The following is an 11,541-nucleotide window of genomic DNA, read 5'->3' on the forward strand; positions in this document are numbered from 1 at the left end:
TTGCATATAAGTATTGCACTAAATATAAAAATGTGTTGTTGCCCTATAACAGTATGAATCTTAAGGTGGTCGCCTCAAAGCCTCGTCTCATAAATGAACTTACTTTCTTGGATACAATAATTGTCTCTGCTGAGTAGAGCAATCGAAATATTGTGTTTGATATTTTAGTTTCGAAACAGGTGTCTATGCAAGGTTGATCATTTAATTTAATTCATTGATTGTTTGTCCACACCAAAACTTATAACCTATCAGATAGTTTTTTGTTGTTGTTAGAATGGGATATAACATTTGATACATAATAGAAATAATATGTCTTTCATAAGACGGTCTCACGGATCTTTATTCGTGAGACGGATCAATCATGTTTATATTTACAATAAAAATTAATATATTTGACATAAAAAGTAATACTTTTTCGTGGGTCATGACCATATAGAATATCTGTTTCACAAAATTGATATGTGAGACCGTCTCACGGTATTTTTTGTGTAGTAGAAATATGATGCGCTTACTTGTATTTTTTTTTGAACTAGATCAACTGTAGTTTACAGTTGTTTAATCTTGAAACATCACAACTGTCACCATAAGAATAACTAAACTCAATCACTCAGTCTCTTACTCGATCCGTCTCAAATATATTAAGTATTAATTTTATAAAGATATATACTACTTAACTACTAGAAAAATTGGTTAAATAATGTGCAGATTAAGTAAGAAAGGGGACAACAAGACTGTCCAATTTTAATCCATTTTTTTGTATGGCGATACTTACCTCCTACCTTATTTCTAAATAATTTTTTTAAAAAAAAAAAATTAGCTATTTTAGTTTGAGTTGATGGAATTACTGGTCTCAAAACATAAACAAATCCAAAGAATTTTTTTCCCAAATTACTAATAAAATGATAGTAATTAAATATTATATATATATATAATAATATATATATATATATATAAACACTAGAATTCGAAAAATTATTCTGTTTGAATGTTTACTACATCTTCGGGATGAGATAATATATGGTCGTCTTATATGCATTTGCTACACTAATATAATAATATGTATTATAAAAAATTAACCAAACGATATTTAAAAAAATTAATTTTGATTTGTTGTTCAACAGGTAATCAACACTACTTAGCTTGCTTACACCAAACAAGAAAGGACAACTCATTGGTTGAAGAATTTGACAATGATAGAAATCGATTACATTAAAAAATTTAATGTGAATATGAGTATGATTGATCTGTCTCACAGATTATGATCCGTGATATAGTCTCACATGAGACCCACTCATAATAAATATATCTGGAAGATGATCGAACGTTCAACTATTCCAAATCAATCAAAATTAGTCTCTCATGAGACCAATTCAACGATTATAAGTATGATTATTTATTATTATTATTATTATTATTATTATTATTATTATTACATGTGAGTTAAACCTTCTATGTTAATTATGGTATGTTGGTGAAACTCTTTTCAAAATATCAAAATATCTCGTAACTTTTTTATATTTCGGTTTGGAAAAAATATTTCTCCATAAATATCCCTTAAATTTATATCAATTTCAGTATGATTTTGTAAATTAACTTAATTAAACTAAATTATTTAAAAATAATTATTTGCCACAAATATACATTTCATAATATTTAAAATATTATTTCACACGCAACACTACATGCAATTAACGATCCATATTTTAATTATGTCATATTGAAAAATCAATCTTCATCCCAGTAAAGTGTAAACCACAGTGGAAAGAGGAGTGGATCTCATGTGAGACCATCTCACGGATCTTAATATATGAGACGGGTCAACCCTACTCATATTCACACTAAAAAATAATATTTTTAGCATAAAAAATAATATTTTTTCATGGATGACCCAAATAAGATATCTGTCTCACAAATACGACTCGTGAGACCGTCTCACATAAGTTTTTGTCGTGGAAAGAGACTTTTAGATTCATAGGTCTGTTTCATATGTTCATTCCTCCCATCTCCAGAGATCCGAGTTGACCCGGCCCGCTTTCGTAGTTGAGAGTACCAGTAGTGTAGGCTGCTGCACCCATGCTTCCACTATCTATTATCTATTATATAAAGCCCTCATACTAAGTAGCTCCATTAAAATTGCACTTCAATCTTTTTATCCCAAACTCCCAAAAAATATTTGATAATTCAAGAATGGAAAAGAAAATGATTACTATACTCCCAGCTTTAGAGGCTAAGCCTCTGTTCATCTTCTTCATGATCCCTCTCCTTTTCCTGTTCCTGTTCTTATCGAGATTTCGACGTAAACCCTATCCTCCGGGACCTAAGGGATGGCCGGTGATCGGAAACATGGGATTAACGGACCAGTTAACACATCGTGGGCTGGCCAAACTAGCCAAAAAATATGGCGGAATCCTCCACCTCCGCATGGGTATTCTCCACATGGTCGCTATATCGAGCCCGGACGCTGCCCGGCAAGTCCTCCAAGTACAAGATAACATATTCTCCAATCGGCCCGCTACTATCGCCATTAGTTACTTAACCTACGACAGGGCTGACATGGCCTTCGCGCACTACGGGCCCTTCTGGCGCCAAATGCGCAAGCTGTGTGTGATAAAGCTGTTCAGCCGTAAGCGGGCCGAGTCGTGGGACTCGGTCCGGGATGAGGTGGATGACATGATCCGGACTGTGGCGGTCAACAGCGGCAGCGAGGTGAACGTTGGGGAGATGGTGTTTGGTCTCACCAAGAACATAATCTACCGGGCTGCATTCGGGTCGAGCTCGCATGACGGCCAGGATGAGTTCATCAAGATTCTGCAGGAGTTCTCCAAGCTTTTCGGAGCTTTCAATCTTGCGGATTTTATTCCTTATCTGGGGTGGATTGATCCGCAGGGTTTGAACGGCAGGCTGACAAAGGCCCGGGATTCTCTTGATGGATTCATCGACTCCATTATCGATGATCACCTGAATAAAAAGAACTGTTCCGGTGATGATGAAAAGGATATGGTGGATGAACTGTTAGCTTTTTACAGCGATGAAGATGTCAAATTAGTTGCAGAGTCTGAAGATTTGCAGGGTGGAATCAAACTTTCAAGGAATAATATCAAAGCAATCATTATGGTAATTTTCCTTCATTTAGGATATTTCTTCATTATTACTACCTTGGTTTGGTGTTCAGGTCCAGAAAAATTTTGATCCCCTATATTTTTTGATAAATTTTAAACACCGTCAATTGAAAACGTTGGGAAAAAAACACCAATCCCACTGTATTCTTTTCAGGGTTTTTTTATTATATCAATCGTCGCCATCAAAACTTAGTTTTTTGAATTAGTAAATTATTTGAAACAGTTGTTCGAGTTCCTTACGATACATTCTTATGTTTCGTTGCTATCGCGTGCTTTACGAATAAATCCTCTAAAGGTGGCAGAGGTGTTTGTTATTTAACACACACAAAGTTTAAAAAACTCTATTGATTTCATACCCTTGGTTTTCACGAATGTAAATTGTTACTTGTGTGAGACGGTCTCACATGAAACCCACTCAAATTCAATTTTGTATTTCGATTCAATGAAGGTGGGGGATTTTTTATTGAACTAGATAACTCATACAAGTTGGATTAAATCTTGGGTTCTCACCGTATTTTGTGGATAAGAAAAGTTTAGGGTTGTTTTATTTCTCAAAATTATTTAATTCCTCTTCATTTCTCACTTAGTGACAATGACTAGTTGAAAATGTTGAAATAGAAAGACAATTATCACTTGATATTAGTAGGATTACTTGCTTCATTTTAAAATAAAATAACGACTATTTTAATTGTGGTTGGTGTTAGAAACCAAAACAAGAAACCTTCTTGTCTCGTCTATCCAAGGGTGTCTCTTTCCTTACATTTCACTTTATTTTGGGGTACCAAAACCTAATATTTTAATGATGCACGTGTTGTTTTTATTCCAATAATGATATTAACATAGGGTAAAATATGCTCCTATTTTTAACTCTCAAATTGAGTGGATTTTTATCATCTTGAAGCCTCGTCCTACGACTTTTTCTGTTGAATAATTAACTTCTAATCGTAATTACAATGTTTCATGAATAACTGTGTTTTTTTTTAGCTGAGAAAAAAGTTTATTATTAACGAGTCTCGAACACGAAACTCCGTCTCAAATTTAAAACATTAATATAAGATGAATATAAACCATCGGCTGAATAGCTGTCGTTTACAAATAGCAGTATCACCCAATAGAAATCAATATTTATAGCAACAACAAAATCAAATTTTATTTATGCAGTTTTAAAAATTATGTGAACTGCTGATTGATGAATGACGTGTGAATGATGTCAGGACGTCATGTTCGGTGGGACCGAGACAGTAGCATCCGCAATCGAGTGGGCCATGGCGGAGCTAATGAGAAGCCCAGACGACCTAAAAAAGGTCCAACAAGAACTCACCAATGTGGTGGGCGTGGCCCGCAAAGTGGAGGAGCCCGATTTCGAGAAGCTTAACCACCTCCGCTGCTGCCTCAAAGAGGTCCTCCGCCTACACCCGCCCATCCCCCTCCTCCTCCACGAGACCGCCGAGGACGCCGTCGTCTCCGGCTACCACATCCCGGCCAAGTCCCGAGTCATAATCAACGCGTGGGCCATCGGCCGCGACGAGGGCGCGTGGGAGGACGCGGACGAGTTCAGGCCCTCGCGCTTCCTCAGGGAGGGTGTCCCCGATTTCAAAGGGGCAAACTTCGAGTTCATCCCGTTCGGGTCAGGCCGGAGGTCGTGCCCTGGGATGCAGCTCGGCCTGTACGCGCTGGAGATGGCGGTGGTGCACCTCCTCCACTGCTTCACGTGGGAGCTGCCCGACGGGATGAAGCCGAGCGAGATGGACATGGACGATGTGTTCGGGCTCACTGCGCCTCGCGCGACTCGGCTCGTGGCGGTGCCGACGCCGCGGCTGCTCTGCCCTCTTTACTGACCAAGGAATCCGTTGGGCACAGCCTGCCGGTGCTCCTGCCGGTGCCAGGGGATCCGCGCCGAGCAGATATGAAATGTTATTATTACGTTTTTTTTCTTTGGAAGCAAATTATTCCCACCAAAATGTTTTCAGCTATCTATAATTTCATGAATGTAAAGATGCATGCAAAATTTGAAAATTATTGTTTTTCTATGTTTTCTTTTGAAATTTGAGTGCTGAATTTATTTTTATATCACGCAAATTATGATGAATTTCTTTATTCATGATTATTGTTTAATTTTTTATATTATTGTATTGTGTTTTCTCCCAAAAATAATAGTACAAAAAAATATTTTGGGACATAAAATCGGTGTTTTCGATGGCAAAAAAAATAGTATGTACAACACTTAAATATCTAGACTTTATAATATACTAATGCATCCACGTACTTTATAATTTATTTAATTTATATTTAAATGATGAACAAAATATAATTATAAAAAAACCATGAAAAACTACATTACAATTTTGAGATATGAATTAACAAACGAATAAAAAAAAAAGATCAAGCAAGAACTAAACTTGCAACTTGATGATTAAAAAATAATACTCTATCTACTAATCTATATATGACTTGAATTCTAATTTTAATACTTTATTGATATATGTAATTATTATCAGATTAAACTTATTAATAATATAGTATAGATACACGTAACAAATTAACTTATTTACATGTATGTGATGAAAATAGGGATGAATCATCAACCAATTTGGATAACGAGAGAATCAACTTACATTTTAGGACATAAAATAATCTTGGATGGAAGTTGGAAAGAAAGGAATGATCAAAGTTAAAGGATTTGCTGGCTACAGTACTACCACAAAATATTAAGTGATTTAATACTTCCCACCAAGTATACCAATCATTTGTGGTAGGTAATTTGGTAGAAACAATGTCTCACGCAACACATGTCAAAAAAAAGGAGGGCTAAAGAAAAATTGCTGAATATTATCAGAAGAGCCATATATTGCGTATCAAAAGTTGAAATGCTATAATAATTAATTTGTTGTCTGACATTATCCCAAAAAATGCCTAACATTTTTATAAGAAAACGAAAAAAAAAATTGATAAAAACTTAAATAAAAATATTATGTTTCTGCATCATTATATTTTACACAAATAAACATCATTGTGTCGAAGTAGTATTTACCACTCTAGAACTAAGAATTGTTCTTTCATATTCAAGCATACAAAAATAAAATAAAAAGGCTCACATGCCATTCTATGCGTGATGGTGAAAGAACGCAAACTATTGCAGCCTATATAAATTGAAATCTTGGATCATTGAAACATGAATTACATCTATGTTTGATCAGGGTAAAATGTCTGTCTTTCTTTCAATCTTTTAGGCAAGATTGAAGCAGGGGTAGTCAAGGATTTTATAAAAAAAATCAGAATAAAATCCTTTCTTCTTGAAAAGTTGAACTAAGTTGCAATGCAAGCTTACATCAGAATGCGGATCACAGCTAGGCCAACCGCAGATACGGAGGCAAGCGTACCTATGCAGTACTTAATCACATCATATTTTGCTGCTTCTAATTGAGCCCGCAATGCATGAATTTCCTGAGATGAAACAATATAACAGATTGTGATCAAATGGAAACTCTTGAGGTTAAACAAACGACTAGTTAACTGCTGAATTGCTTCACCAGTTATATGTACTCACTCGATCAAGTTTGTTAGTGAGGTTAGTCGTTTCTTGATTTTGATTGTTCAGCTCATCCCGAATTCTCCTGCATAATAGAAAAGATTGAACAAAGCATAAACAAATGGAAAAAAGACACCTGTATGTAGGTGGTATATTCTTCATCATGTGCCGGTAACTACTTCGTGCATAGCGTTAAGGATAACTCACCCCCTCTCTAGATTCAGATCCAATCGCTGCCCAGCAGTAACTTTGTCGACTTCATACCTGAAACAAATCATTCTCAGAATAAACAATCACAAATATAACAGAAAGGTGACGGACATTTTCCAACAGACCTTAGCTCGCTACGCATCTTCTCTATATCACTCTTTAGTTTTTCCGTCTCGTGTTGCAATAGAGAAAAATGGTGGTCCTGCATTCGGTGTCAGACGAACCAAGTATAAAATCCAAACATTATTACAAGAACGAGGCCCAAGTAGATAAACATAACATACATTAGAAATCAAATACAGCAGAGGAAGAAAGAAACACCATCATTCCTTTGCAGTTTTCCAAACATACGTAATCATTTACTCTTTGTGGTACAAGCACAAGCAATATTCATGCTCAATAAAGAGAGAATTATATAACTACTATCATTTTTTTGCTGCTTCTAATTAAAGAGATCTGATTTCAACACTCCATAATCCCACTCCAGTCCATTTCCCCGTGTTCTCCAAGGATTGCCAAGTGTAAGAATTAAGGTAAATCAGTAGCCTAATTAAATGTCAGCTAATTTTCTTTCATACATTTCGCCTCACAAATTCTGATCATCTTTGTCTTTCTAAAACATTCAAAAACTAGTCAGTCATCTAAAAATATTTCTTAGTAATTATCAAAGTTAAACATCATAAAGTTTTCTGTTATTGATCAAAATAAACCCAAAACATAACTTTCAACGTCAAGTGATATAATCATATCAAGTTCATTGCACATTCAGTTCCTATGATATAAGTGTATCCTTTAAAACTTGTGCCAGTAACTCTATAATGTTAGCATGAATCCTTCGTTTTATGAGTAAAACAGAAAGTACCGAGGCATCATATAGCCCAAGTAGGCCTTTTTTTTGGGCAATATTTAAGAAAACATATGAAAAGCTTTAATATATTGTTGTGCACGCGTAAGTTGTATTTTGTTATATTCCCACAATTTAACACAGAAAGAAACACGAGAACAGATCAAGAACACAAAACAGGTGTCCCCCTCTACGCATTTTATTTCCTCTCCTCACCTGGGCCTTTCCTATTTTTTCTAGTGTAAACCAGTTTGATGCCTGGGCTTTTCTTTAATGGGTCTCAATTCATTTGGATCCATAAAATATTTTTTGGGTCAAGAAAATTTCTTCAAAAATAAAGAAGGAAACAATACTACGTTTTCCTTTTTCAAATAAGCACATCATTTAAGTAAAGCACACACGATGCTGTTAAAGGTGCCCGGTGCCCCTAACGTGCGAGGTTCAGCCAGGCCTGGAGACACCCCAGGCTCAATGATATTGAAGAGAGGTGCTGCTCAGGTCAGGCGTGAGAAGCTGCATAAATTTCCTGTTCATTATTTTCTTTTTTTTCAATGTTCAGGATTTGAATAGTAAACTACTTCTCATAGCAGCCCTCCCTTGACCACGACCCTGCAACCAAAATCCATCATCCGGACACTTTGGCAATGGCGATGGCTACTAGCGACTCCAATGAGTTTTAGGCTTTGAAGGATGATTATAGCTCTTTTTTCATTTATTTCATATTCATAGGTAAATTTCTAACTATTGTGTTCACCGAAATTCATTCATTTATCATTTAACTTCACTTTTTTGCAAATTATTTGTGTTTTATTGACTTGAATTATGATTTTCGGGTAAATTCATAGCTATTAATGTTAATTTAGTGGCATGGTTCTTTATTTGGGGTTTTCAAATCCTTGTTTATAACCAATTATTAGTTCATTGCTGAATTTAAATGTTAATGCACTATGTTTGAATATGATTCATAATCTTTCAATATAAAATTTATGTCCTTCCATAAGTCTCATATTTGGAAAGCATGTGCCTCGGGCTCCAAGGCCCTTGAATGCCTTGGTGGGCCCTGCATCCTTAAGGATTATAAGCCCACGCTAAAGAGACTTCAAAGCAAAAGGAGTGAAAATATTTGACCAAAATGCAACCAGTTTCTGCCATTACTCATTCTTCACAAAACATCTGAAACTTTACTCCCAACCATTATGTCTAGAAGGCATGAAGAACAAGTAACTAGAACATGAAAGGTTGGTTATTGTTATGCAATTATGAATGTAACTAAAGTCTAAGACCAAAGTAAGTCGGTCACCAGAAGTATCGTATAGCAGAAAGGATAATAAATATCCTAATCAATGCAAATTTTTTGGATTGGCTATCTGTTATGGGTTAATTTGATCCTGTTGTATCACTTTTTCTTACATTGAGAAAAGAAAGGCAGCTTTGGATCTTCCCAACTCCTAACACGAAGTTGCTATTTATCTGCCAACCTGCTATAATATTTTTTAGTAAAATGGCTGAAAAACCAGAAAATTTGGGAAGTTGCCAACTTAACACAGTAATCAATAGAACCAGCTACTCTCTCTCTCCTTTGGTCCTTCGGACATCAAAAAGAAAATTCAAAGAAGTTCTAGGAGAATATATATAGTCTTGGTGAACAAAGCAAAGCAAGGACCACAAAAAACTGTGGTAGTGTTGGCTGATAAGATGATCGAACCCTGCCCATTTACATAATGCACAAAAAGAGGTCATTATGGAGTTCTTTTTTAGTGTAACAAGGAAAATATTCTGCCTTGAGGGCCTGAGGCAAGGAATTAGTATCTATAATCCAACTTTCTCCCTGCCAAATCTGTATATCTTGTAACTAAGAGAATAGCAACTAAATTACTAAAAAATAACGAGAATTTCAATCAAACAAGTCAAACATAAACGAAGCCATACCTGAGAACTTTTAACTTCAGTCTTGAATTTGGACAAATTGGATTCCTGAGTCATCTCATTCTACAAAAAGAAATTATTGCACTCCTTACAAACACATACGCAGATAATAAATAGTTATTCATCCACAAAAGCAATAAAAGGAAACAGTGAAATTTAAGAGGAACACCAAAATAACAAAGTGTGGGCTCACTTGCTGCATTTGACCTTTGGAGACAAAGGAATGAGAAACATTCTCCAAGCTGTCGTTCAGGACTTCCGTCATAGCCGCGGTTATAGCCTCGGCTTGCTTGGACGGCAAGCCTTGCGCCTCCAATCTCCTCACCTGATCGAATCAAGCAACCAATCAATTAATTAGGTCAAATACATCCAAAATGGAACAAAAATCACACCTCACAGGCAACATATAGAAAAACGTAAAAAAAAAAGAAAAAAGTATGCAAATTACAAGAGCCAAAGTATCCACGAGGAAAAGACGTTTCCCATTGGATTTAAGAAGCTCGGACATCTGCCTTGATTCAAACCGGCGGCTCGAGCAGAACAACTGAATTCTGCTGGTTCCGGCCCCCAACTGCACGGCACGCCTACAAGCCGCCGCCGCCATCAAATAAACAACAAAGCCAAAATCTGAGGCAAAAACGAATCTATTTCCAAAATGGGTCCGCGCAATGAGGCCAAAAAATAAGGCTTAAACAGCTATGAATCGCAGCAAAGAGTTTATTACCGCTCAAATTTGCTGCACAAGCTAAGCTATGGAGAAAGAGGAGAAAACTTGAAGGAGAAGCAGGGGAGAAATGGAGGAGTTGCTGATTCCTAGGAGAACGTGGGGATCGATCGATTGATGATTCAAACGTTGGTTCCACTGTCGGATATTGGAGGCTTATTTATTTATTTATGCTTTCCATGGATAAAAAGAATTATTTAATTTTTTTTATTAAAAAAAAAACTAAAGCGCCTTTTAGAAATGTCGATTGTTTGTTGTTGACATGGAATAGCGCTTTTAAGACAAAATTAGTAAGAGAAAATAAAGTGGCAAAATAGCAACGCCCACCGTGGGGCTCGAACCCACGACCACAAGGTTAAGAGCCTTGCGCTCTACCAACTGAGCTAGACGGGCTTGTTAGAACAATTAATATTTTATTTGTATTTAACGTAATATATATGTTGAATCAAATTCGACGAAAAACTATTTAAACCTAACGACATAAACTAAAATTTACAGTCCAGTCATGTTGTCCTGTAATTGCAATATCATTATCTTTCTTTTAAGTTTGGAATGTGTGTATAATCTTTGACTTTATGAAATATAAAAATACGAATTCAACGGAAAATTCATGATCTTGTCAAACTAATATTTCCATTTTCCTCAATTTTCATCCTATTTAGAGTCCTGAAATATTTATATGTAATTTACAATAATAAAAAAAATAGAGATTAGTTTGTAGGGACTTAGTGAGAATAAAATTGAGCTTATAAATTTATAATAAGTCAAAAGAACATTGATCAATTCAGCATTATCATTATGAAAATATCTTATCAAGTTAAATATAGTAATTGTTCAACACTTAGAATTGAATATCGTGGACTAAAGATATGATTCTCACTCACATTCATTGTAACACTTTTCTCCACATATCAACTAAGATCCGTACAACAATCAATCATTTACGAGCTGATGTGCACTTATATTTCCGGACAAAAGTCGCGTCGCGTTGTCAGATGAATCATATATCATGTTTTAAACATGTTTAATTGGATTCATATTTTCGGCCCAAGTCCCCTTGTCCAATAGACTAGCAATCCGATAACCACTAAAGAACCAATATATCTATAAATTCAATATAAAATACAATATGACTAATAAATTAAGTAATGCATATTATATGAATAATCAATATTTATGAAACTTTACT

The 11,541-nt window shown here is 35.5% G+C and overlaps 2 protein-coding genes and 1 non-coding gene across 5 annotated transcripts; 1 reads left to right on the forward strand and 2 right to left on the reverse strand.

The window, feature by feature from the left end:
* The first annotated feature begins 2,011 nt into the window (after positions 1-2,011).
* LOC140822299 (cytochrome P450 84A1-like) lies at positions 2,012-5,164 on the forward strand. Its single transcript, XM_073183053.1, has 2 exons — positions 2,012-3,114; positions 4,334-5,164. The coding sequence occupies exons 1-2, from the start codon at positions 2,188-2,190 to the stop codon at positions 4,955-4,957; spliced, it is 1,551 nt and encodes a 516-aa protein (XP_073039154.1). The 5' UTR covers positions 2,012-2,187; the 3' UTR covers positions 4,958-5,164.
* Positions 5,165-6,161: 997 nt separating this feature from the next.
* LOC140822367 (protein FMP32, mitochondrial-like) lies at positions 6,162-10,511 on the reverse strand. Of its 3 annotated transcripts, none has more exons than XM_073183263.1 (8): positions 10,353-10,511; positions 10,077-10,212; positions 9,822-9,953; positions 9,632-9,691; positions 6,984-7,060; positions 6,856-6,912; positions 6,667-6,733; positions 6,162-6,563 (listed from the first exon to the last, which is right to left on the reverse strand). In XM_073183263.1, the coding sequence occupies exons 2-8, from the start codon at positions 10,134-10,136 to the stop codon at positions 6,444-6,446; spliced, it is 573 nt and encodes a 190-aa protein (XP_073039364.1). In that variant the 5' UTR covers positions 10,137-10,212; positions 10,353-10,511; the 3' UTR covers positions 6,162-6,443. The 3 variants fall into 3 exon arrangements, with proteins under 3 accessions (XP_073039364.1, XP_073039322.1, XP_073039252.1); XM_073183221.1 differs by having other exon boundaries at positions 10,077-10,255; XM_073183151.1 differs by having other exon boundaries at positions 10,077-10,272.
* Positions 10,512-10,672: 161 nt separating this feature from the next.
* On the reverse strand, positions 10,673-10,745 carry TRNAK-CUU (transfer RNA lysine (anticodon CUU)). Its single transcript has one exon. It is a non-coding gene; the product is annotated as a tRNA-Lys (tRNA).
* Positions 10,746-11,541: the final 796 nt, after the last annotated feature.

The sequence above is a fragment of the Primulina eburnea genome, chromosome 1 (assembly GCF_022965805.1).
Source record: "Primulina eburnea isolate SZY01 chromosome 1, ASM2296580v1, whole genome shotgun sequence".
Taxonomy (NCBI): domain Eukaryota; kingdom Viridiplantae; phylum Streptophyta; class Magnoliopsida; order Lamiales; family Gesneriaceae; genus Primulina; species Primulina eburnea.